General features: G+C 46.0%; 1 protein-coding gene across 1 annotated transcript in view; it reads right to left on the reverse strand.

Annotated features, from left to right (window-relative positions):
* Window positions 1–872: 872 nt before the first annotated feature.
* Sbspon (somatomedin B and thrombospondin type 1 domain containing) overlaps window positions 873–26,242 on the reverse strand; it is a 30,405-nt gene continuing 5,035 nt past the window's right edge. Inside the window, exons 2-5 of the mRNA XM_048420647.3 lie at window positions 16,967–17,161; window positions 7,083–7,173; window positions 4,932–5,108; window positions 873–2,200 (exon numbers count right to left, since the gene is read on the reverse strand). Coding sequence (XP_048276604.1) covers window positions 2,083–2,200; window positions 4,932–5,108; window positions 7,083–7,173; window positions 16,967–17,161 — 581 coding nt within the window. The 3' untranslated portion in view covers window positions 873–2,082. The remainder of the gene's footprint in view (window positions 2,201–4,931; window positions 5,109–7,082; window positions 7,174–16,966; window positions 17,162–26,242) is intronic.

The following is a 26,242-nucleotide window of genomic DNA, read 5'->3' on the forward strand; positions in this document are numbered from 1 at the left end:
CATGTCTATAATGCTAGCACCTGTCAGGTGGAGGGCAGAGAATCGAAGTTCAAGGCTGTCCTCAACCAAATAGTGGGTTCCAGACCAATTTGAGTTACATGAGACCTTGTGTAGGGATGACGGGGTGGGGATGCATTCAGAGTTTCTGAGTTGAGACTGCCTCCCCTCTGTTCACCTATGTTATCTGCAGAATTTATTTGGGAAGGAAGAGAAGTGAGCTGTATTTCTCACCCAGAACTAAAAGTTGTGTGTCTCTGTCATTACATTTAACTGATTGCTTATGCTCTGAGCACCCAACCAAACATCATGGAGCTACAAACTGTTATGAGCCATCCTCCATGGGTGCTGGGAACAAACTCCAGTTCTCTACAGGAGTAATGAGTATCCTCTTACCTGAGCCATCTCTCCAGCCCCCAAACTCAAGTTGCTTTATTTTATTTTATTCTTATTTTGTTTAATTTTCCATGAAAACAGCCTTGGCAGTTAAACGAAAATACAGTTGCAAATGCTCCTGGAGATGTTTGCCACCCCTTTCAGCTTGCTGCTGGCCTTCGGTTGTCACATGATCAGTGCCAAAAATACGCATTCTAGTTGACCATATTAGTGAATACAATTCAGTTCAGACCAAATGAATTATACCTTTTAAATATTGCTTCAATTCTTCAAAGAAAATATCCCCAATTTAAAACCTCAAAATATCCCTAATTTAAAAATTCAAAACGAAACGCGACTGAGGTCCTAGGCTGGAGTCTGGGGCATGCTCAGGATCTCTTCTGAGTAGAACCTGGGATGAGAACCTGGACCAGCCTCGGCAGATGATTGCAAAATAACTTGCTATCCTAGATCTGAAAGCACACATTTGACTACACCCATAAGGTAAAGCTAGTAATATTTTATTGCCTGTGTATGAGATCATAACACTTACAGGATGATCCATGCCTCCTATCATATGCACCTCTGGATCTCACCCCAAACATGTGCTGTACAAAGAAAAGTAGTAAGTACAACTCAACTAAACGTGAAGTCGGACATTAAAAGATTGTCTTATTCTGCTCCGGGTACTAAATTTTGGAAACAATCTTAGATATGCATGATGACAGAATGCTTAGAAATAAAGCTTTTGACTCCTCCATTGGTGCCAAAATTTCAGGAAAACTGTAACATTTTGAGCAATTCCTATCCATCTACCATGGATGTTTGCTCTTTTCAACTAACCAAGGAAATTTTTTTTTCTTTAAAAATGTCTTCATCATGGGCACTAGCTTTTTATTACAAAACACCAATTGAAATTTTAACACCTTTCTCTGTGGAAGATTATTTGTGACAATTGACTTGAAATTAGTTGACAACCGGTAAGGTATTACATGGGAACACTATGTGCAAGAGTCACATATAGATGTATTTTTTTAAGCGAGAAGGTCTTAAGAATAGGTGGCGCAAGTCTTCTATCCCAGTACCCAGGAGGCAGAGGCAGGTGGATCACTGAGACTGATGCCACACTGCTCTGCAGAATGTGTTCAAGGACAGCCGGGGATGCACAGAAACACTGCCCCCCACCGCAGAAAAAGAATGAAGGCGAAGAATGGCTGGGCGGGCTGGCACACGCCTGTAGTCCCTGTACTTAGGAGGGAGGCAGAGGCAGTTGAATATCTAGGAATTAGTGGCCAGCCTGATCTACGTCATGAGTTCCAGGCTACATAGTGAGAGTCTGTCTTTAATTTAAAAAAAAAATAAAACAAAAAACCAATAATGACAAAGTACATAGATGCCCTTAAACAGCAGCTTACCCAAGCTAGAGCCCATGGTAGCGATTCTAGCACAAACAGATGTGCATTCTGTGGCCAAATGTAAAGTCAAGACCATAGAATCTTTTAGTATGGCTCTTTAACTCAGTAAAAATATAAACAAAGAGACTGTGATCCTTGAGAACTACCCCTAAGTTTTCTTTCACAGAAGTGAAGTGTGGCAATGGAGAGTGTCCGGGGACTTGGCACAGTTTCTGAGGGCTTCTGAGGGCTGAGCTCAGGTTGACAATACTCAGCCCATGGTAAGCAAGCAGCTGTGCGGTGGCTCCGAGGCGCTCTATATGAAAATGAAGCGGTGCACTTCCGGACAGGAGCACTGCTCTACCCGCCGCACTTTCTTCCAGGTCCCTTGGCATCGAGGATTGCCAATGGCTTGCCAGCGAAGAGTCTGGTTTCTGAAACGATATTGTAGAAGCATAGGTCATACTAAAAGCAAACCAAAGGAAATTCTAATCTACACAGTTGTAAATCTTTTAAAAGATCTATGTAGTTTTAATTTGTGTGCATGATTGTTTTGCCTACACACATGTGAGTGTGTTGTATGCATGCCTAGTGACCACAGGGGCCTGAAGAGAGTACTGGAGCTAGGTTGTTAGCCTCTATGTGGGTGCTGGGAACTGAACCCAGGTCCTCTACAAGAGCAACAAGTACTCTTAATGACTGAGTCCTAATGTGTTGCGGTTTGTTGTTGATTTTACAGACTATGTGCTGGCTCGTGTCTGTCAATCTGTTACCAGCTAGAGCCATTCAGGAAGAGGGAACCTCAATTAAGAAAATGATTCCACCAGATTGGCCCCTGCGCAAGCCTGTGGTACATTTATTAAGTTGATGACTGTGTGAGAGGGGCCAGCTCACTGTGGGCAGTACCATCCCTGGGATGGTGGTCCAGAAAGCTCTAAGAAAGGCTAGGAAACCCATGGGGAGCCAACAAGGAAGCAGCACTTCTCCCTGGCCTCTGCTCCAGCTCCTGCCTCCAGTTCCCCCCCTGATGTCCCGCAGTGATTGACTTAGATGTAAGGTTAAATAAACCCTTTACTTCCCAAATTGTTTTTGATCACAGTGTTTTACCAAAGCAAAAGAAGCCATTTCTAAGATAGATAGTTTCAAGTATATTACAAATCACATTTATAAATTATTTGTTCATTTTTATTTTATGTGTATGAGTGTTTTGCCCAAATGTATGTCTGTGGGGGCCAGAAGAGGACATGGGATCCCCCTGGAACTGGGTTTATAGATGGAAGTGAGCTGTCATGTGTGCACTAGGAATCAAACCTGGGTCCTCTGGGAGAACATACAGTGCTCTTCACCACAGAGCCATCTCTAGACGCCACCCCCTTCCACAGTCATGAAGGTCTCTTTCTGTAATTCTGTCGGTGTGAGTCACCAGTTAGTCCCTACTCAAGGACACCCGTGTTCAGAGAGTCGTTCTGGGTGTCCTCGTCCATGTCTTCAGGGTACTGAATGCAGGACAACGGTGGGCTGTGTAAGTTTAAGTTAGGAGGGTCTCACCAAATGACCACTTTCATTCTATCCCAATTCTTTGATTCCATAATGAAAAATGGAAGAAGTACAGAAAGCAAAGCCAGAGAATTAAAACTATTCTTCATTAAGTCACTTGTATAGGAACCAGGGTTTACGTCCTTTCTTTATTGGGTACAAATTGAATTATAAATTCATTTAAAGTCAACATAGAGATGAGGTATTCAGAAAAACATTAAATTCAAATATTAGGTCTCATTTGATATGAATTCCTCACCCACTTTATTGCTCATCTGGTGAGCCCAGTCGAGACCGCCAGGCACAAGTGACTAATAAACATGAGCCAAATTATTAAATATTAAAACACGATGGGAGTATGATTAACTGGAAAGGTCAATATTTTACTTTTAATCTATTTTTACCAGCTACACCTGACATGCTGAAAAACATTACGTGTGTGAATAAATTGGTCCTTGTCCACAGCGGTCCCTGTGTTTCCTTCTTCTAGCCGTAAATGGCATTTAGTGGGTCTAACTGAACGTGGGTGCAGTCCTGGGAGAGACTTGTGGGGAGACGCAATGTCTGCAGCCACCGCTCTCAGAAACCTACCTCAGGCACAGCACATCTGAACCGTTACTAGTGTCTGAATCACCTGGGCAGGGCCAGCACAGTACTGACCCCTTTGCTTGCCTGCCCCCTCTGTTTAAAAGGGACTTGTGAATTAAGGATGAATGTCAATTTTTTAAGATTTTGTTTTTAATTATGTATGTATGTACGTGGGTCTTTCAGGAACCCAAAAAGCTGAACTGCAGTTACCAGCAGTAGTGAGCCACCCAAACTGCGTGCGGAGAACTGAACTTGGAGCAAACGCAGCACCAACTCTTAACTGCTGAGCCATCTCCCCAGCCACAGCACCAGTGCTTCTAGGAGTTAAGAGAAGCTGGGGATGGCAGTCTATGCTTGTAATCCCAATGTTTTGGAGCCTGATTCCAGAGCATGGCCACCCTGATCTATGTTGTGAGTTCCAGGCTATCCTAGGCTAGAGTGTGACCCTATTTCAAACAGCAACAAACAGTGGAGGAAAAATCAAAAGACTAATACTTCATGATATATGAAAATCATACAAAACTTAAATTTTGGTGTTCACAAATAAAATTTTGTTAGAACCAAGCCAAGGTTTAACTCGCACCAGCGGCTGCCTTTTTGGCCAGTGTCAGTGAAGAGGAGTTATTCCGAACAATGTGTTGGCTGAAAAGCCAGGAATAACTGCTTTCTGACATTTTATTTAAAAAGTTTTAGGTCCAGACCTAAGAGATTACTAAACTCTGGTTCACTTGGTCCTAAGAAGTGGGGCCAAGAATGTGCATATTCTGTCTTCAATCCAAGCGATTCAGATTCAAGTAATCTCTAGTACCTATGATGCCGTCAGGTTTTTGGGGGATCTTCATTTGAAATGAGGCCCCCCCAAACTAAACGAGCCTATGTCTTTCTGGTCTAGAGAGCGTCTGAGTCCCTTAATGAGCACCGCGCTGCCACATCCTGCTCCTTTCTGTTGATGTGCCTCACACTGCTTAGCTCGTTAGGACGCAGAGGACAGAGACTCGGGGCGAGCAGCAGAAAGCCTGTCGGTCAGCTGTCCTTCCTTACCCGTCAGAATCCAGGCCATCTCCGGAACAACGCAGGCTCACAGAATTCATAGCTGGAGGCTGACAGTCCACACACACTGTGTACCCCTCCCGGAGATACTGCATCCATCGGGTCAGCGGACGGTTGTCCAGGGCACAGTGCGGAGTCAGGGACTCTGTCTTGAACTCCATACAGTATCTGGAACAGAAGAAGTTAAGGGGTCGCTTAGCATAGTTAGAAGTGTCCCGACACTGTAGGAAATCTTAAGGGGCCGTGTCGATCACACATGGCAAAGACTGTTCATTCTTGGCTTTTTAGGCAAGGTTTCACTGGGTAGCCCAAGCTGACCTAGGAGCAATCCTCTTGCCTCAGTCTCCAAAGTGACGGCATTACAAATGTGCCACCGTGCCCAGCACACGTACATGTATGCATGCCTGCATGCTTACATACACACAGACATGAAATTGCAATAAGGGCTCACATACCTCACACTGGCCTCAAACTCAGCAGTGTAGCTGAGGCTGGCCTTGCACTCCTCAACCTCTGAGTCCCACCTCACCCCAAATGCGCGGACTGCAAGTGTGCACCACCATGCTCAGCTAAATGTTGGAATTTTTTTTTATCAACTACTAAGAGTTTTATTTTAAAAATGTACGCATCACTAAACACACAGAGAAGCAATCAATTACAAATAAGTGTGGATGTCACTCTGACCGCGCATTAGTACCAGAGGAAAAGGCGAGCTGGACTCTCAGGAAGCAGCGGCACTGGATTTCTGTGTACATGTATGAGGAAAAATAGTAACGCTTTTAGAAGGCAATGTGGGATAATACATGTTATGGATTGAAATTACAAAAATCTTCTAAAATAAGATTATAAAATCACTAGCTAGAAAAATGGTTTATAATTAAACGATATTAAATTTAGAAATTTGTGCTTATCAAAAGCTATTACCGGGAGAACTAAAGGAAAACCAGAAAGAAAGACATTTGCAGCAAGCATGACTAAAGCAGCTCACACTTGCCGCTCGAGTCTCAGCTTTTCTCACCACCTCCAGCACTCGGAATCACTCCTTCAGCGTTTTTAAAACACTGCAGCGAGGTAAAGCACTGACTCCCTGTGGCTTGGGATTGTATTTCCCTGACTGCTAGAAAGATCAGGTCCCCCCTTTTCATCCCTTTTATATCCCCTGCATTTTCTTCTGAATTTGTGAATGTGTGTGTGTGTGTTTTAAAAGATTTATTTATTTATTATGTATACAGAATTCTGTCTGGATGTTTTGCCTACAGGCCAGAAGAGGGAGCCAGACCTCATTATAGATGGTTCTGAGCCATCATGTGGTTGCTGGGAATTGAACTCAGAACCTCTGGAAGAGCAGCCTGTACTCTTAAACGCTGAGCCATCTCTCCAGCCCCAATGTGTGTGTGTGTTTAAGATATAGTCTAAATACAAGCATGCCTACAGTTCAGCTTTATCTTAACATTTCCTCAGTTAGATGTCCTACCAAGTATGTCACATGGTGACAAGCCAACCACCACCAACTCCCCCAACTGCTGCGGCTATTCACCTCCTTGGTGCTTCCATGAGTATTTTAGACTTTTCTAGTTTTGTGAAGAATGTCACTTAAGTGTTGATGGTAATTAAAGTGAATCGTCCCTCACCTTTGGTAACACGGCCATTTTGACAATATTAGTTTTGCTGTCCCAAGTCCCACTCAGCTGAATCTTTTAAAGAATAAAAATTCGAGTTTCAATAACCCATCGCTAGTAAACAGCCTGGAGACCTGAACATGTGGCTGTCAGGTCTCCTAACAGCCCTCTCTGGTGGAAGAGTGGGTGTGGGTGAGCATGGAGGTGCCTTCCAGCTGTGCATGAGGTGTCCCCGAGATGCCCTCTGAATGAAAGTGTGTCAACTCTCAGATTCACAAAGCAGCTCATGAAGACTTTCAGAAGCTGCTGGGCATGGTAGTGTGCTCCTTTAATCCCTGACAGGTGAATCTCTCTTGAGTTCTAGGCTGGCCTGGTCTGCAAAGTGAGTTCCAGGACAGCCAGGGCTACACAGAAAAACCCTATCTTGAGAGGGAACGCGGGGGGAGGGGGGGAGGAAGGGAGAGAGGGAGGAAGGAACAGAAGGAGGGAGGGAAAACATAGCAGTAATTTTAAAGTGAATTACCCAGCATCCTCAGTTTGTGTAGACCACTGTGGAGATGCGGCTTGTATTGTTCTCTTCTTGTTGAATGCAGAGCTAGTTATAAAGGCAGGAACTAGAAGAGGAAGAATTACACTGTATCCGTGCAGTCAAAGTACTCAGGTTTCCCAAACTAGATTCGATGCCTGTCTGAGATCTCTATTTCCAAGTCCAAAGATCTTAGTGGCACAGTATCAAGAGAGATTGCTACAGCATCTTCCAAAGCAAACTGAATCAGTATTGATGTGCATCTGATAGCCACAGAGGGAACCAGAGACCTCTGCTGAGCACAGCGGCCTCCAGGCATGAAAGAGGGAAAGGCGGTGAAAAGAAGTTCAAGACTAGACGAGAGAAGGATCAAAGAAAGAAGAGGGAAAGGAGAGAAAACAAGCAGCGAAAATGAGAAAGAATAAAAGAAGCAAGCATGGGTGCCCCCAAGCCTCTTGGGAACCACAGCCTGGCAGCTTTGCCCCCACAAATCCCTACAATTGAATGTAGAGCTTGTGAAAATTGAGCAGGGGTGAAATGTGTCTAGATGCGCATTGGAAAGCAGCTCAAAGTCCACTGCACAGTGGGTGCGAGCTGTTTCTGACCATGCGCGCTGCATTGCACCACATGGCTCTACCACAGCCTTGATTCTGAGTGGGCACTTTGCACGATGTGTGCCTTCACACCGAGAAATGCTGGCTCAGCTTCGAGGCCATTGTATGGTAAGGTTTGCAGTGTTTTTAACATGAATGTAATGTGCTCGCTGCTGCACATGTGGAGTCCATGCTTAGCAATCACATGAAAAAAGAAAATCCAGAGTTGTCAGCAACTTGTCTAGGATACTAACACTGGGGAGAAAAAGACAGGAGGTCCTTGCATTTGCTGGCCAGCCAGCCAATCCAGCTAACTCGGTAAGTTCCAAGATCAATGAGAGACCCTGTCTCAAAAAGTAGGATGGAAAGAGGCTGAGGGAGACACCCAACATCAACCTCTGGCCTCTCTGCACACAGGCACACACACACACACACACACACACACACACACACCACACATACATACACAGACACACACAGACCCACACGCACATACATACACACACAACATACATACACACCCGACACACATGCACACACACCACATACATACACACCCAGACACACACATTACACATACACACACACACATACATGCACAGACACACACAGACCCACACACACATACATACACACCCGACACACACACACCACACACATACACACACAGACACACACATACATACACACACATACACACACGACACACATACACACACGACACACATACACACACGACACACATACATACACACACACACACAGACACGACACAGTCAACTGTATATGTTCAGTATTAATTTTTCCCTAAACATTTCCAGTCCTGCTTGGGTGAATCTACAGATGAACAGAGCCTGTGAGGACTCAACAGCCCCGCCTGCCTTTTGCTCCAGAAACTGAACAATCTAGATAAGAGCAGATACAAACTGGCATTGTTGGGTTCTGAGATTAAAGTCATTAGCATGAGCAAACTGGTGTGAGGGCACTGGTTCAAAGAGGAAAAAGCAGCTTCATAGTACATGTGCACCTTCCTGGCTCCTGCCTGCCACAAGATGGCAGGCCTTAATTCTTTTTCAGATTTTCTTTTTCCCCTATTTCTCTCGCCCTCTCTTTTCATTTTAAGAGAAGTAACCCTTTCTTGGCATGTTCCTTATATAAAACCAGTGGAAGCATTAGTCAGAAACCAAATCCCACATCTTTACCTGGTTCCTTGTGTTGCAGCAGCAGCAGCAGCAGCAGCAGCAGAAGCAGCAGCAATCGGCAGCAGCCACAGTGCAGAAGCACCAGCCCAGAACACCTCAACCTTCCTAAGCTTTCATAGGTGAAGCCAGGACCAGCATGTACATGTGTGTGCTCATGCAAGAGGAGGGGAGGGGACAACTTCAGAGGTCAGTCTTGTCTACCTTGTTTTACGAAACTGCTCAGCCTCTCTGCTGAGGCTGGTTGGTCACGGTGGCCACTGATCTTTAGAGATCATGTGTCCCCGTCTTCTTAATACAGGTATTATAAGCACACGCTACCATGTCTGGATTTCACCTTCTGATCTTTAGGGCTTCCTGTCCAGGGGCTGCCAATGTAGCTCAGTTATTAGAACATTTTCTTAACATGAGTGAGGTCCTGAGTTCTATCCCTTGTACTGGAAAACAAACAAACAAATGTGTGGTTTGTATGTATAATCCTATCACTCAGGAGATAGGAGAATGAGGATCAGAGGTTCAAAATCAGCCAAGACTGCAGGAAACCATATATTCATGCTTATTTTCTATGTTGATAGTCTACGTTATTGTTTGTTTGGGGACAGAGTTTTGCCATGTAGCCCAGACTGGTCTTGAACTCCCAATCCACTTGCCTGAGCCTCAACAACCCTGTCTTATGGCACATCTTAAAAGCAAAGCAGTCCCTCGGGATCCTGTTTTCTCCCGCCCCAGCGGCTGCAAGGTTTGGATCCAGGTTAACCTCCCCCCCCCAACCCCCGCGTGAGTTCTGCACACCGTCCAGGAGCCAGATGGCCTGCGGCACTTTGAACCAAAGCCACTCTTTAATAATAACCCACAAGTTTAATTTTCATATCTTGAGGGTTGTAAATAATTTAAAAGTTATTTTTGCCTTCAGCCCCACCCCTGCTTCTGTGTGGAAGCACATAACTGGTGCCTCAGGACATAGTCTCTCCATAAGTGATGGCCCTCTTCCTTTTCCCTTGCTGGCAGCAATACTCAGGTGTAATATGGTCTTTGTTCAGAGGTCATTCTCCAGCTCTTTGGCAACCTATGGACCCACCATTGCTCCCTTTTACAAGTTTCACTTTTAGGAAACACGGCCCTGCAAATATTTCCTTTGAACATGAAAGGAAATGAAATTTGCTTTGAGAGTTTCATAAACCCTCTGACACAAGGGCATGCCACAAAAAAAAAAAAAAAAGGAGCGGGCCGCTCTGTACATACCGAAGAGAATAAAAGGGAAATTTGGCAAACAGCCCCTACTCTTTTGTGGGGAGGAAAATGCACATAAACCTTATTAATGTGCAGCAGTTTAGTTTTTTATATTTTTTAAGGACAAAATATTGTATACCTTAAGTCAAACAAGAAAACTCATTAAGAAGAGAGTAATCTTCATGGGGCTTTTATATTTTGTCTTAGTCACCAGATCCATAATCCTAATGTTAATGATGCAATATGGAGGGGAGCAGCACAGGGGGCGTGGCCATGGCTGCTAGTTTTTGCTCTGAGAGCCCTGCATTTGCCTCCCAGAACTCTACTGTCTTCATAGTGTGCAGGCCCAAGATGGCGACCTTGTCCTAGTCCCTGTGGAAAACAGAATGAGGCATCCGGCACCCTCAAGATATCTAAGTCCCGATCTCCAGGATGTGTGAATGCCTGAATGTTTGGTGTTATATGGTAAAGAAGGATTAAGTATACAGATGGAATTCAAATCGCTAGGCAGTGGAGTCTGAAATAGCAAGGGTCTCCATCTTCTAGATGTGTCTCAAGCAGTCACAAGGGATGGTTCATAAATCCGGTGGGAAGGAGACCCGACTTCAGAAGAAGTAGATGCAATGTGGGTAGCTTTAGAGATGGAAGGAAGCGTGAGGCAGGGCTGTACTTCATCTCCAAAGGTGAGAAAATAGGCTGGAGAGATGGTTTAAACATTAAAGGCAAGGCCCACAAATACCAAAAGTAAAAAATGTCAAAAACAAGCTGGCCCCTCAAGTCTTGGGATGTTATACAGCCCCACTGATACCTCAACTGTAACCTAGTAAACCCCATCAGATTCCTACAGAACTCTAAGATAATAAATTTGTATTGCTTAGGCCACCAAGTTGGCGGCAGCTTACCTTCTGAGGTATGAGGTGGATGGACAGCTCCACCATTGTGTTTTTCCTAGAGCCTGCTCCCCCGAGAGTGAGTCTCTGCATTCCTCCACCTGTTTGATAAGCTGAGAATTACCCACTTCCTAATCCCGATTCCGTTCAGATAAAATAACTTTCTTCCCCTTCTGTATCTTTGTTTTCCCCGTTTTACTACGAGGGCAAGGAGACTCAAGGCTGTACCTTCAACACTGTGCTCAGAGTTCTCCTTGGCTAAATCCGCAAGCTCGTTCACTATCACTTTCAACTACTTCCCACCTAACTGGAGGATACAGGCGCCATGCTTTCTGCACCCATATCTCAGGAATGCCCTTTCATCCACGACAAGCCTGGAATGACTTTCCCGAAGAGCCTTCACTAGCTTCAGTCCAGACAGCCCTGCGCTGAATTCTGTGCCTCAGAACTAGAAGAAGACATATGTATCATATCAGGGCACGAAGTTTCTGGGGATTTGTTATCGATCCTCAGAGGATTCCTGTGAAGACTGACTCAAGACCGCTTATGAAATATCTCTGAACATGGGGTGTGTGTGTGTGTGTGTGTGTGTGTGTGCGCGCGCGCGCGCGCGCACGTGCACGAGTCTGTAATCCCCACCCTTGGGAGGTAATGACAGGAGGATCAGAAGTTCAAGGTTACCCTCAGCTACAAATTGAGTTTGAAGCCAGCCTGGGCTACATAATCATGATCCAATCCCATAAAAACAAACAAAAATCCGTGCCGTTTAAAAGTGAGGTATAACCACACCGTGAGCTAAGGCTCACGCTCCGTGTACAGGAACTCTGGGCAGAGGCGGGAAGCAGCAATGGGTACACATATGACCATGTAGCAGGACAAATGCACTTTCTACACCGAGGTGAGCTCTCTTCCACGCTCCCACATCAACCTGAGAACCTTACTATAATAGTGGTGGGGGCCTGCCGGAGTGTGTGCGTGAGGGTGAGAGGGAAACTGGCAGGAGCTGGCTCACTCCTGCTACTGCGTGGGCTCCAGAAACTGTCCTCCGGCTGGAGAACCTGCTTAGCACAGTGCTCATCACTGAACTGTAACGAGCTGTGGTGCGCTTGCTGTTTGGGCTCGAATCTCTGAAACCTACCACAGTCGTGGCTTGCACAGGTACTCAGTGTTTAGTGAGTGAGGGATAACCAACTGGATGGGAATGCCAGAGAGATCTGGCTATGACGTGTCAGCCCACTGATCACTAGGATTGGTTCAGCTAGTCTGGCTCGCTAAGCAGGGGTCCCGTTCCTCCCTCAACACTCCGTGAGCAGTTCTTTAGCTGTGTGCTTAACTGAAGAGGAGGACCTCTCCAGATAGAGGAGGATTGGTGAGAGCAGCTGTGCTCCCCTGCTGGGACCTCCACACCAGCTCAGAGAGTCAAACAAACCCTGAAGAACCCTCTAGACCGAATGCTCAAGTTACTGTTTCACGTCCCGCTTTCGTCCGAGTTTTACCTTTTAATGTATACGTCATGAACACTAGTGATTTTACTGAGTTTCTTCTGGGGTAGTGTGTTGGGGGGTGGGGTGGGGTTGTTTAATTAAAGTGAGAAAAACCTGCGTATTCTATCTCTCTCTTTGCAGAGTGAAGATGTCTCAATACCATTAGTTCTGAAACATTCTTTGATAGAGAAAACAGTTCCCTCCGTTCACATTGTTATCGCAAAAGAAGATAAACTTGGAAAACCTTTGCCAGCCACGATGCAGGCGGAGGTGTGAGGTCATGTTTGAGATATTCTGAAACTCTAGCGAGCATTAGACACTTCAGAAGGGTTTGTTACAACTCAGACAGAATTCTGGACCCACCCCAGGTATTTTGATCCCATGGGTCTGGGTCAAACCCCAGGAACTTGTATTTCTAAGGAGTTTCTAAGTGATCCAGAGATTCCTGGTCCAGGATCTGGTGTTAGGAACCACCACAGTGGAATATTCGATGGCTCTACGCTCCCCAGCCAGCCTGAGTGGAGTCGTCACTACAATTCATGGGGGGCAGAACCTTGAGGACCAAAGTTGAGACTAAAATTGTGAAGATTGTCCTCTTCTTTGCAAACTATGAGGTTGTTATGTATGAGCTTAGGAAGGGAGTGTAACGCAAAGTCAATACAAGTGTTTAAACAAGGCCAAGGGCAGCTTCAAGACACAAGAGAAAAGATAGTTGTATCAACTCCTTAGTGGGGTGTGGTGTCAGGAGCTGTGAGAAGGGCCATTTGGGACCAAGTGGATGAGGGTGTTAGAGAAGGAACATCTGGAACTGCTGGACAGAGGAATAGGCACCTCCAGGCGGAAAAGAGACTGTCTGGGGGTCTGAGCAGCCGCCAGGCTCTCCCGGGGGCACACTGTCCCTGGGTGTACGATGACCACACGTCCTGGTGCTCGCAGCTCACTGCCCATTCACTGCCCATAACGTTTTCTTAACTTTCTTACCAGGACTGCAGACTGGGAAGTGGTACACAACAGCCTGGGCGTTGAAGAAACCCTTTCAGCAGCCAAATACTATGAACAGAGCAGATGCCCTTCCTGCTAAGTAGACTCTGGGTCTTAAGAGCCACCAAAACCCACCAGTCATACAGCCGCCATCTAGTGGCGTCTGTCGTGTTGTGTTTCTGCAGAGGGCTGTGGAGGAAGACAGATGTGAGCCTTTTCCACCTTGACATTTCTAATTCACACGCCTCTACCCTAGGACACATGAACTGGTTGAGATGAACCCCAGTGGATGCCACCCCAACGTGGCAGCTTATGACAGAAGGCCTGGAGTGAGTATGAACCACCCCTATTGCTTCTGTGAGCCGCTCCTATCGAAGATGCATAATTATTTTTCCCTGAGCTTAATGTGACTGCTACATCAGGGAGAGGCCTTCACTGCACCCCTCCACTGCATCCCTCCACTGCATTCCTCTGCTGCATCCCTCCACTGCGCCCCTCCTACTGTGTCCCTTCACTGTGTCCCTCCACTGCACCCCCACTGTGTCCCTCCACTGCATCCCTCCACTGAGCCCCTCCTACTGTGTCCCTCCACTGCGTCCTTCCACTGCACCCCTCCACTGTGCCCCTCCACTGTGTCCCTACACTGCACCCCTCCACTGTGCCCCTCCACTATGCCCCTCCACTGCATCCCTCCACTGCACCCCTCCACTGTGCCCCTCCACTGCATCCCTCTGCTGCGCCCCTCCATAGCACCCCTCCACTGTGCCCCTCTGCTGCATCCTCCACTGTGCCCCTCCACTGCACCCCTCCACTGCACCCCTCCACTGTGGTCTTTTGTGATCACAGATCTGGTCACGGTGGTCCCTACAGAAAACACTTCAGCAGCTTTCCTAGGCTCTTCAGAAAAAGACAAGAATCTAAAAATAGAATCCTCTCTAGTTCAAAGCTTTCTGGCCCCAATCCCCCAAATTTTTCACATTCATTTTTTTTTAATAGCTCAACAAGGGCTTGGGGGATAACTCAGAAAACAAAGTGCTTGAGGATTTGAGTTGATCCTCAGAAACCACATAAAAACAGCCAGGGGGGGGGGGGGGGGTTGCAGCACTGGGGAAGTTATAGAGAAGTTGACCCTGGAGCTCCATGGCTAGTCAGCCTAGTTTATTTGGTCAGTTCCAGGCCAGTGAGAGATCTTATTGAAAGGACAAGAAAAACCGGTACCTGAGGGATGACCTCTGAGGTAGTCCTGTGACCTTCACAGGCATGCACACATGTTCACATACATGCACATTCACAGGCACCTGAATATATGAAGGCACGTATCTTAAATAGTCAAACAAGCAGCTTATTAGCCATTTAGGGCTTGCTTGATTGCTTGCTTGCCTATCTGTGACATTGCACCTAGAATCCACTGGTCATCGATTTGTAGACTCTGGGCTGCCACTGCCCTTCATACTTCCCTCATCTGGAGGCCCCTCAGAGTGGTGTGGAGTCCCCCTCACTAAGAGCTCTCTCCAGTCCTTCTATCTTGGATGCTACTGTGCCCTCCTCCCCTCTAGATAGCAGTCCACCCTTCCAGAACAAGGTGTGCAGCACTGTGAGGATTTCCCTCTTGCATTCTGCTCCAGCGCGGCCCTTTTAGGATCACCTCTCACGGTCCCATGTTGCCCCGGACCCATGTTGGTCCCATGTTGCCTTCGAACTGTCTACAACTGACCATCAGGCTTAAGCACACTGGTCTCTCTTCTGGGCAGCTCAGGATTTCTTGGCCTTATCCCCAAGGAAACCCCACCCCTCAAGATTAGAGGGAATTACCATATCACTCCTGCTTACAGGTCCTTGCATGACTAATTCCATTGCTTCAGTTGGACAAATTACCAGATACAAATTTCTAGGATTAATTTCCCAGGGACATCCAATGATTATGTCCCTTCCACTAAACTGCAGTCATTGAGTCTCTGGACCTCACATCAACTTTCCTCCCCACCATAACCCCAGCATTTGGCCCACATCTGGCACCAAGTTGACTCTAAGTAAATAAGTACTTATATATGGAAAAAAAACAATGAATGAAATTGCATGATAAAAATTATGTTGATGTAAAATTTTCCAGGTTCTTATGAAAAACATATGGACTTTTCTACTCAGGAAAGCCAACATTTTGCCACACTGGATTCAACCCATAACAGCATATTGGTGCTGGCCTCTGTTTATTTCTCTGTGAACCTCACACGATTCCTGGTGCCTTACTGAACCAGCTTCCTAGCTCCCCTCATGACCTCATGAGCTACTCACATCACATCTGTCTTTCTTCTTTCTTTCTTTCTTTCTTTCTTTCTTTCTTTCTTTCTTTCTTTCTTTCTTTCTTTCTTTTTGAGATGGGCTCTGATTATGCTGCCCAAGGTGGCCCCGAACTCTTTGATGTAATGGTCTTTCTGCTTTCTATCCTGCAGTAGCTTGGAGCCACTGCACCTGGACAAAATCATCTTTTCAACTCACTCACAAATCTGACTCACAAATCTGGCCACTTCAGCCTCAGTCCAGTCAGTCTAAGAGAGGTGAGTGTTTCAAAAGATCATTTTATCAGCCAGGTGGTGGTGGAGCGCACCTTTAATCCCAGCGCTTGGGAGGCAGAGACAGGCGGATCTCTGTAAATTAAAGATCAGCCTGGTCTAGAGAGCTACATCCAGGACAGCTAGGGCTACACAGAGAAACCCTGTTTCGAAAAATCAAAAAAAATTATTTTATCACTGTTTCAAAATGTATCACTTTGCTGTCATTGCTCATATTTGTTAGCGTGTAAATTAAAAGTTCTGTTTAACCAGAACTCACACGCTACATGAAATGGGTTACCCTGGCTAGATGACTGCTACCCTGTGTGAAATCTCACCCTGTCTGATTGATTTGCTGAAAACCAAATGAATGCACGTGAGTGCTGGAGTAAACGTCACACGCATGCGCATGTGTGTGAGAGCTGGAGTGGTGCTCAGCGGTAGAACATTTACTTAGTGTAAGTTCAGTAAAAGGGGTAAGGGTCAGTCAGCTAGGCGCATACTCATGTGGTTTATTAGTGAGCCCATGCAAAGCTGGAAGGACCATCCCCTTAAAAACACCAAGAAAGAAAGAAAGAAAGAAAGAAAGAAAGAAAGAAAGAAAGAAAGGAGGGAGGGAGGGAGGGAGGGAGGGAGGGAGGGAGGGAGGGAAGGAGGGAGGCAAAGAAAGAAAGAAAGAAAGAAAGAAAGAAAGAAAGAAAGAAAGAAAGAAAGAAAGAGAGAGAAAGAAAGAAGATAGAAAAAAAGAAAAAAAAACACTGAAGGAAGCAAGGGAAAGAGGCGTTTGTGCAGCTGGCTATTGATCCCTTTAATAAGCATTTCCTGAGCTTCCTATCTGCCTTAAGCAGACTGGTCCCTCCACCTCATGGAACTTTCCCTGCACAGAGCATGACCTTTCAGGAAGTGGCCAAAAGTCATCAAAAGCAACAAAGGCAGCAACCATGAGACTCAGTACCAAAGGAATGCCCGCAGTCCCGGCCCTGCGATGAGGTGTACTCCAAGCAGCCGGCTCGCTCTTCCAGCGGTGGGCAGGGTGCTCCTCCGTTCAGCGGCTCCTGCTGCACTGAACGCCTGCGCACACGCGTGGTGGGCTGGCACTGACCCGCACAGCCACTCCAGGGACTCCATTCTCCCACAAAGCACGGGCGAGCTGGAAGACAGAACGAGAGCGTGCTCACCTGAGTAAACCCAGCCTGCCAGGTTGTTTCTGCCCGTGCAAACACAGCGTCTATCTAACTTGTGTAAACTTCATAAACTCAGTCATCGCCTGCATCTGGAAGGCCCAGAGACATGGGCTCCACCCACCCTGATGGGTCACTGATGATTAGGTATTTCTGAGGAGGTCCGGGAACCCGACAGTTGGCCAGGGACACATTCCAGGTAAATTGCTACAGGATACTTCCTCATGTTCCTGAGCTTACAAAACTTGCTCTTTTCTTTTCTTTTCCTTCTTTTTCTCTTCTCTTCTTCCTTCCTTTCTTTTTTCTTTCTCTTCCTTCCTTCCTTTCTTCCTTCCTTCCTTTTTCTTAATAGTAACCTTTATCACTGCCCCTGATTATAGCATGATTTTCTTTTCAGATTATATTTTCACCCTTACCCATTTATGGAAATTGGTGTGCTATTTCAATACATGTATACAATGTGTAATGATCAGATTAGTCATTGGTAAATCAGTTTTCTCCTAACTGCACCACAATCCCTCAGCCATCCTTTCTCCACCCCCTTCCTCCCTCCTTTCCCAGAACATTAGTAACAGTAATATACATTCACTGTAAAAAGAAAAAATGGGAAAAATAATTATAGAAGCAAAATGTACCTGACTCAGTCATAATCCCAGTACTTACTGATCAATTCTTTTAGGAAAGGTAATGATAACGATGGTGTGACTCAAAGGTGATATAAACAAAACAGACACAGAAATCCGTGGAACAGAGCAGAGAGCCCTGCTGTGAGTCCGCACAACAACAGCCACCTGATATTTTACAAAGAAGGCAGAAGTACACATTGGATGGAAGACAACTACTAAATCCTTTCCCCTGAAATGGCAGTGCTGGTGACACCGTCCTAAACAGTGTTTCTGGCTGCATACACAGAAGGGTTGTGATTGGGTAAACAGGCCACCCATAACCAGAAACCACCCGTAACCTTCTCCCAACTCTATCTGGCAAGGGCACCGAGAACGGATCAGCTGAGACAGCCTGTGTCAGCGCCCATCCCCACCCGCTGGCTGTCATATAAAATCGGCTCGCATTGCTATCGTTCTGCTCTTTAAATGATTCTGGGGAAAGTGGACGTCTGTGTAGAGAAGAATGAAACCGGATTCCTATCTCTCATCTCGAATAAAAATCAATTCCAAGAGGACCAAAGATCTCAGGGTTGTCTCTGAAACTCTGAAACTGCTGCAAGATAAAGAAGTGGAAGGGCCCAAAATTGAGGGCACACAAGGACTTTCCGAGTGGGACCTCAGGAAATAAGGCCAAAACTGACAAAGTGAGATCCCATGGATTTTAAGGGCTTTTGTACAGCAAAAGAAACCTGTTAATGCAGTGAAGAGGCGGCCTACAAGACAGGAGATGATCTTTGTCAGTTACACATCTGACAGAATCAGAGCTTAGAAAACGAACCATCAGCACAGCAAATAAAAGCACTAAGAGATGGTCTATGCACTGTCCGCATCGCTGGGAGCCAGCAGAGACGAAACAGGAGCTTGTCTTATGCATTACCCAGTTTTCCTCTGCCTTTCTATGTCCCGCCCCCCCTGTTTATCTTTGCACACACAACTCCGCCCCCCCATTAAACAAATGCTGTGGATCTTGGGCTAATTAAATACATAAAATGGTTTATAAAACTGGAGTTCTCAAAAGAAGCAGAAATGACTAATAAATACTTTCTAGAGTGTTCGACGTTCCCATCAGGGAAATGCAGATTGAAAATACTTTGAGATTCCGTCATACTCCAGGAAGAATGGATATTATTGAGGAAACAAACGGCCAATGCAGGCAGGACTATGGGGGAGGGGCAGCCCCAGTCACTCCTGTCACTAGTGTGTAAGCTGGCAGAACCACTATGGAAATCAGTGTGGCGGTTCCTTCAGAAACTTAAAAATAAAACGGTCGTTTTATCCAGCTTCACCGCTCCTGGACTGCCTCCAGCTCCTCAGTGAGGGCACACCTTTTCCCTGGTTCTCTTTTCTGTTTTGTTTTGTTGAAGTGGGGTCTCTCTACATAGCCCTGGCTGTCCTGGAACTTATTCTGCAAACAGAGCTGCCCCGCAAACTCACAGAGATCCGGCTGCCTCTGCCTCCCAAGTGCTGTGGTTAAAGGCGAGCGCCACCACCCCACCGGCCCCCACCTGAGCCTCTGAAATCCTGGTCTTAAAGATGTGTCCCTGAGATGGATGCCAAAACTTTCTTTTCTACAAAGTAAACCCCCTTTCCCTATTGTCCTGTTACTTAAGTCCAGAGTGCTTTTAATCCCCCTGACTTTTGAAAACTTCTGATGGTTCATACCTGAAAACTTCTTTGTTTCCCAGGGTGTTCTAGTTGAGAAGTCATGGTTTGGGGAGGACATATTGAATGACATACACCTTATCCTTAGTATGAAAAGTGTACATACAATCCAAAGTTCAAAAAACTTTATACTATTTTAAAGCATACTTCATTTACTATGTAAAAACCTATTGGTACCACATGTCAGCCGCCTTCTGGCATAAGATGAGCCATGTTGGTCTGAACTGATTGGGAAGGACGTCTCTACCCTTCCTTCTTTCTTTACGTCATTTCCTCCCTGGACTTCCTTCCCTGTGCCTACTTGGTCCTTCCATGTGTTGAACTTGAACAGTACTTAATATTAGGATTTTAAAATGAATTTATTTCCAATTTTAAATTTTGGACAATACGATAGCATAAACGTTGGCCATGTCTTTAGCTTAGAATTTAGTAATGTGGCCTTGAGTTTGACTTGGCTGTATATAACAGATGACACGGAGGAGTATTTTCTCATAGAATTTAGCCTCTTGGGAATTCTTTAAAACTATGTCTCATGCCCAGCATTTCTTTGGTTGATCTGGTACCATGACTGTAGTCTTCAAGAGTCACAGAATCATTGTGTTAACTGTTGTTCTTATTGCCTAAGATTTGTCCTTGACAAAAAAAGAAAAATGTCATTTGCTATTTTTCCAATCTGACTTTCAAATCCCAAAAGAGCTGGGTATCAGGGTATACCTGTAGTCCCAGATACTCAAGTACTGAGCTAGGAGACTAACTGAAGCCCAGGAATTCACCAATAGCCTGGGAAGATTTTATTGTAATCATCTCAAAATAAATGAATAGATAAATAAAAGTTTCATAAAGACAAACAGAAGTTCTAGGTTCCAAGACCATGTCTCCATGGCTTTATTCTAAGACAAAATGGAAGAGGTGTTGAAATACAATTATAGGAATGAAAACGTGCTCCATAGATTTTGTGCTAGAGGATTAGTCTGGGATATTTATTTCTCTTCCACTGTGATTTTCTTGTGAACTTTTGATTGAGTTGGAACCACAAGAGATCACCGGTCCCAGGAGTTAGGAGTACAGGAACTTCTGACAGATTTATTACATCCATATTTTAGAGCTGTGTGACATGTGTTTCCTTCTGAATATTTTATTAGCAGCCCCGCCCCTTTCCCACTAAACTTATCTTTACAGACAACATACTCAAATATTTTTCTTCAGATTTAATCTTCTCATTCTTCATATCTGCTCTTACCAGCTGCTACTGGGGTCTGTCGCTTGTTACCTCATAAGCTGGTGCATGATGGCCCTGGACTCCATGCTGGTCAACTGCTTAGCAGTTAGGGTTTGATGACATCATCCCACTCCCTTTTGAGGAAGGAAGCCTAGATTTAATGGGAACAGGAAATTCGGTGACGTCTCTCTCTTCTTTGTTTAAACTCAACCCAATATTCAGGTTGGGTTTCTGCGGAAACAGCCTATGGGATGTGGACTTACATGCAAGGCCTTGATTTGGAAAGTGATTTCACTAAACCTCATAAGGGAGCAGAGGAGAACAGACACAGAATACACAGTTGTCTTCCTACTGTTGGCCTAGTACACCCCACTGGAGAAAGAGGGTAATGAATCATCCAAAAAGTTAGGAATGATGGAGTTCTGCTTATTGGTTAATTGGCCCCAGATAGCCCTATCTCCAGGCGCAGAATGACCAAGAAAAGAAAAGTAGTTACACTGTACACATTTTTATATGTTCTGATAGAGAAAGCAGTGATAGCCAAGTACAAGAACCTTAAAAATTGTGTCACTGTTTGTTTTTGTTGTTGTTGTTGTTATTGTTGTTTTGAGACAGCCTCACCATTCAGTCCCAACTGGTCTTGAATTTGCTGTGTAGACCGTGCTGTTCTTGAACTCTCAGAGATTTGTCCAAGTGCTGAGATTAAAGGTATGGGCTGCCACACCTGGTTTCTCTTTTGTTTTGTTTGTTTGTTTGTTTGTTTGGAGGATTTTTGTTTCTTTGTTTTGTTGTTGTTGTTGTTTGGTTTTAGTTATGATAGAATGATACAGCCAAAAACAAGGTAAGGAAGAGAACGTTTATTTGACTTATGGTTTCAGAGATCACGAGTCCACCATGGCAAGAAGGTTCTGGCGCAGGAGCTGAAAAGCTGAAAGAGCGTATCTTAACTGCACACAGTAAACAAAGAGAAGAAGCCAGAAGTTAGGTGGAGCTATAAACCTTCAATGCCTGTCCCCAGTGACACAGGCTCTCCAGCAAGGCTCCACATCCTAAAGCTTCCTAGCCTCCTCCAATGTCACCAGGGTGACCAAGGGTTCAAATATACAAGCCTATGAGGAACATTTCTACCCAGGCTACCCTCATTTCATATGAGACAGAATCCAAACTCCCCAACACACGCACACATGCGCACACACGCGCACACACACACGCACACACACATACACACATACACCCCACCTTGGCACCAAACTTCTGCTATACTGCCTCTTTCATCCCTGAACACAGTGAGGACACGCAGACTCTAGGGCCCCTACCCACATTTTCTCTTTATTTTCAATTTCTTCCTGTACTGAGTAGAGTTGAGCTCTGCTCATCCCATAGTCTCAGTCAAACGGGTTCATCTTTAGAGTCCTTTCTCTCCGTGCTTTAAAGTTCAGGAGATCTGGCCTTTGCTGGCAATGCCTCCATTGGGGAATATTTGATCATACTGTGAATCCCAAGTCTGCATTTGTGTTAATTAAATAAAATTAACCTTGGGCCAGGAGGTTGAGTTAGCAACTAGCTGTCAGAAAGCAATTGTAGAGCATCGGAGGGCGCCTGGAAGACACAGAGAGATGCACCCGAAGCAACAGGGAGGCATGCTGAGTCTTTTGTCTTTGGCAGAGTGAAGGGGCATGGCTTTTGGGGAGACCCCAGCAAGGAGAGAAGGTTATCTAGTTGCTACTCAATCTCTCTGAGTTAGCAGATTTTCACTCCAGCCTTTGAGTCTCCAGTCTTATTTATAAATAGACTGAGAGAAATTTAGTCAGAGCTACCTTTAGAGGCAGTGCCAGAGCCGGTGCCTGTGGGGACAGAATCCCCACTAGGCTGCAGCCTGAGAGGCCAGCCACTGCCAGAGCAGCTGGCCCGTAATTGCTGACTGAGATAGCAGTAGATTAAGGTACAGCCACCGTGCTGAAGATACACAACACAGCTCATCTCGGAAGTAAAGAGCTCTTTCAATTTTATCATCTGTGTCTTGAAATGGTATTTCATTTTACTTGATCCCACTTTTTATCACTCAAGGATTTTGGCATATACGGAAAAAATGTTTCTTGTCTATGCCCCTCATGACCTTCCTGTTTCTGTCTCTTGCCTGCTCACTGTGGACTTTTCCCGTGGAGTACCACAGTTCTGGGTTTCTCTTTCTACGGAGAAGACACTTCCCATCTTGGGCTATCATGGTCTTTCTCTTAGTCAACCACAACTTTGTGGGTTATGCCAAATGAACATGCTTGGTCTCTAGGTTTCCAAGAGTAGTTTTTTTTTAAATGTATTGTTTGGTTGGTTATGTTTTGAGACAAGGCCTCAACGTACAGTCAGGATGACCTCAAACTCATCATCTAGCTCAAACTGGCGTACAATGACAATCCTCCTCCTTTGAACGCGATGTCTTCAAAAATAATTTAATTTTTTTTTTCCTGTCATGGCTTGGGTATATGTCTGCAAATCTAGCACCTGGGAGTTGGAAGCAGGGCAGTCAGAAGTTCATGGGCACCCTCAATTACATGGTGAATTCAGTGCCACCATGGGCTACTTGACATCCTATCTCAAACAAACAAAAAAATCTGTTTTTCTTGATGATACTCTCTCAAGTGAGCACCCGCCACCACCACATCACAAACTAAGCTGCTAGCACAGGAAGAGTCCTTCATTTTATCAGTACTACCGAGGTCTGTCTTCTCTGCTGTAGCGTCTTGATCTTACCCTCACGCAGCCATCTCTCCCGGGTTCATCCCGCAGACGCAAGTACTCCTCTGTCACCCATCCCTGCCTGCTTGCTCTTTGTCATTTAAAGCCAAAGGCTCAGTGCTTTCCCCCCCACTCCCCGCACATCGAGTTCAGACATCCCTACAGAATATTCTTTGCGCACGTTGCACACGTTACGACAGTACCGTTTGTTCATAGCTATTGCTCCTCGACAGCCTATAGAAGAAATACAAAATGGCTCCCTTAGCCAGCACACCAAAGGCAGGCACATCTCGTGTTATTTTACATGCCTGCCATCCTCCTGCTCTTTCCAGGCGTGTACACCCTTCTCTGGGCAGTCTTGCCCAAGCCCTTTCTGAGACTCAGATAAAACCACATTGCCCAAGGGACTATTGGTACCACAAAAAACTCAGCTTCTATTGTTTTGTTTCTCTCTCGTAGTAACTGTCATCTTTCTCAATAGGTTTTAAAAGTAATCTTTTGAGACATCAGGTAGACTAGTTTATAAGATGGTAGCAAAACCATGGAATAAGCTACTTCGTAAAACAAGCAGGATTTTAGAGATCGTGTAAACCCGGGGGGAGGGGCACAGCACACACAGAAAGTCCAGGAGACCTCCTCCTGGGTAACGCTTCTGGGAGCAGTGCTCCTGTTTGCACTTCTGGGTCCCTCGCCTTTTCCACAATGTTGGGGAGCAAACCCAGGGCCTCATACACACTAGGCAAGGGCTCTGTCACCAAGCTCCATCTGCAGCCCCCTTTGTTTCTATTTCTGTATTTTCCAAATTCCTCTCAACAAATGTAGAGTCTACAGTCCAGGAAGAAAGAAAAGCAGCCTTTCTTTTTTGTTCTGTCTCTGCCTCTGTCTCTCTCTCTCTCTGTCTGTCTCTCTCTCTCTCTCTCTCTCTCTCTCTCTCTCTCTCTGTCTCTCTCTCTCTCTCTCTCTCTCTGTGTGTGTGTGTGTGTATGTGTGTGTGTGTAAGCACAGGAGGGCAGAGACAGACAGGAGCTCTCACTATGCATTTCTAGCTGGCCTGGAGCTTCCTATGTAGAACAGACAGGCCTCATACTCACTGCCTCCGCCTCCCGGTGGTAGGACTAAAGGTTTGCACACCATGACTGTCAGGAAACATTTTTAAAAGAAAATATGGATGTGTTCCAATAGCAGTACTTTCTGAAGCCATGGATAACACCCAGGTGTGGTAACCACACACATGTGCTTGAGACATTAAGTTGGATCAGGTGTCTATGAAGAAAGCTTTGTGGGACTGAGTAGTAAAGACTGTTTTTAGCATGGGTGGGCTTGGGGGGGTTCAGCCTAAGCACCATAATTGGGGCTGGTGAGTGTAGAGGAATAACAAAGACCAGGACCCAGAGCCCACCAAGAGCGCAGAGTCAGCTGCCAGAATACTTACTCACTCTCCAGTGTCTGGGCCCTACCCTGCTAAGTACTCGGCTTCCCATACATCCCTACTTTTTAGAGATAGCACAACAGAATCTTTAGAAACTGTGAGCTCTGGATCCAGACTTCATGGGTTCAAATTCTGCCTTATCACTTGTGAGTAGAGACCCTTCAGACAGTTACCTAAGCTTTCTATATTATCTTTCTCACTTAAATGAGACAAAAATGGAGCATAACTTTCAGTGGTCATGATATCCTGTGAGAGTAGCTGGAAAGTAGTTTGCTGGGGGTCGGAGTGTTGGGGGTGCTGACCCAGGGGTAGGAGTGTGTATGGGGGGCTGACTCAGGGGTAGGAGTGTGTGTGGGGTGCTGACCTAGGGGGAGGAGTGTATGTGGGGTGCTGACCCAGGGGTAGGAGTGGTGGGGGGCTGACCCAGGGGTCGGAGTGTGTGTGGGGTGCTGACCCAGGGGTATGAGTGTGTGTGTGTGTGTGGGGGGTGCTGACCCAAGGGTTGGAGTGTGTGTGTATGGGGTGCTGACCCAGGGATAGGAGTGTGTGTGTGTAAGGTGCTGACCCAGGGGTAGGAGTGGTGGGGGGCTGACCCAGGGGTAGGTGTGTGGGGGGGGTGCTGACCTAGGGGTAGGAGTGTGTGTGGGGTGCTGACCCAGGGGTAGGAGTGTGTGTGGGGTGCTGACCTAGGGGTAGGAGTGTGTGTGGGGTGCTGACCTAGGGGTAGGAGTGTGTGTGGGGTGCTGACCCAGGGGTAGGAGTGTGTTTGGGGGGCTGACCCAGGGGTAGGAGTGTGTTTGGGGGGCTGACCCAGGGGTAGGAGTGTGGGGGGGTGCTGACCCAGGGGTCGGAGTGTGTGTGTGTTTGGGGGTGCTGATCCAGGGTAAATGTCACCTGGGTGTTACCTACATCCCCTCCTTGGCTCTAGGCCACCACTGCTAGCTCCAGGCTGCCCCTCAGGCTGTGCTGGCTCTTGTCAAGAAGCCTCAGCTTTCTCCTTTCTCAGGATCTGAGCCGTCCTTTTTCTTGGTTGGTTGTGAGCCCCTGGTGACAAGCTCAAGGTCCCCTCCTTTCCTGTTGGATTTTGGGCAGTTTGTTCCCTGAACTTCCTGGAGATTCAGAAGACACGGGGACTACTCAGTTTTTGCCCCGTCCCGTGAGGCAATAATTGCAAAGCATAGTTCTACCTTTTCCCTGGTTGCTGTGAAGGATCCGATACAGCCCACTGTTTCTGTGGTCTTAGCACAAAGTCCATAGGAACCTGAGTTAGTGACTTGGGAGAGGCACCGGGCAAGCAAGACTTCTACTAAGTCATTCTGGGCAGAGTGGCTTAGATCTGGAT

Source organism: Myodes glareolus, chromosome 16, assembly GCF_982192425.1.
Source record: "Myodes glareolus chromosome 16, mMyoGla1.1, whole genome shotgun sequence".
NCBI lineage: Eukaryota > Metazoa > Chordata > Mammalia > Rodentia > Cricetidae > Myodes > Myodes glareolus.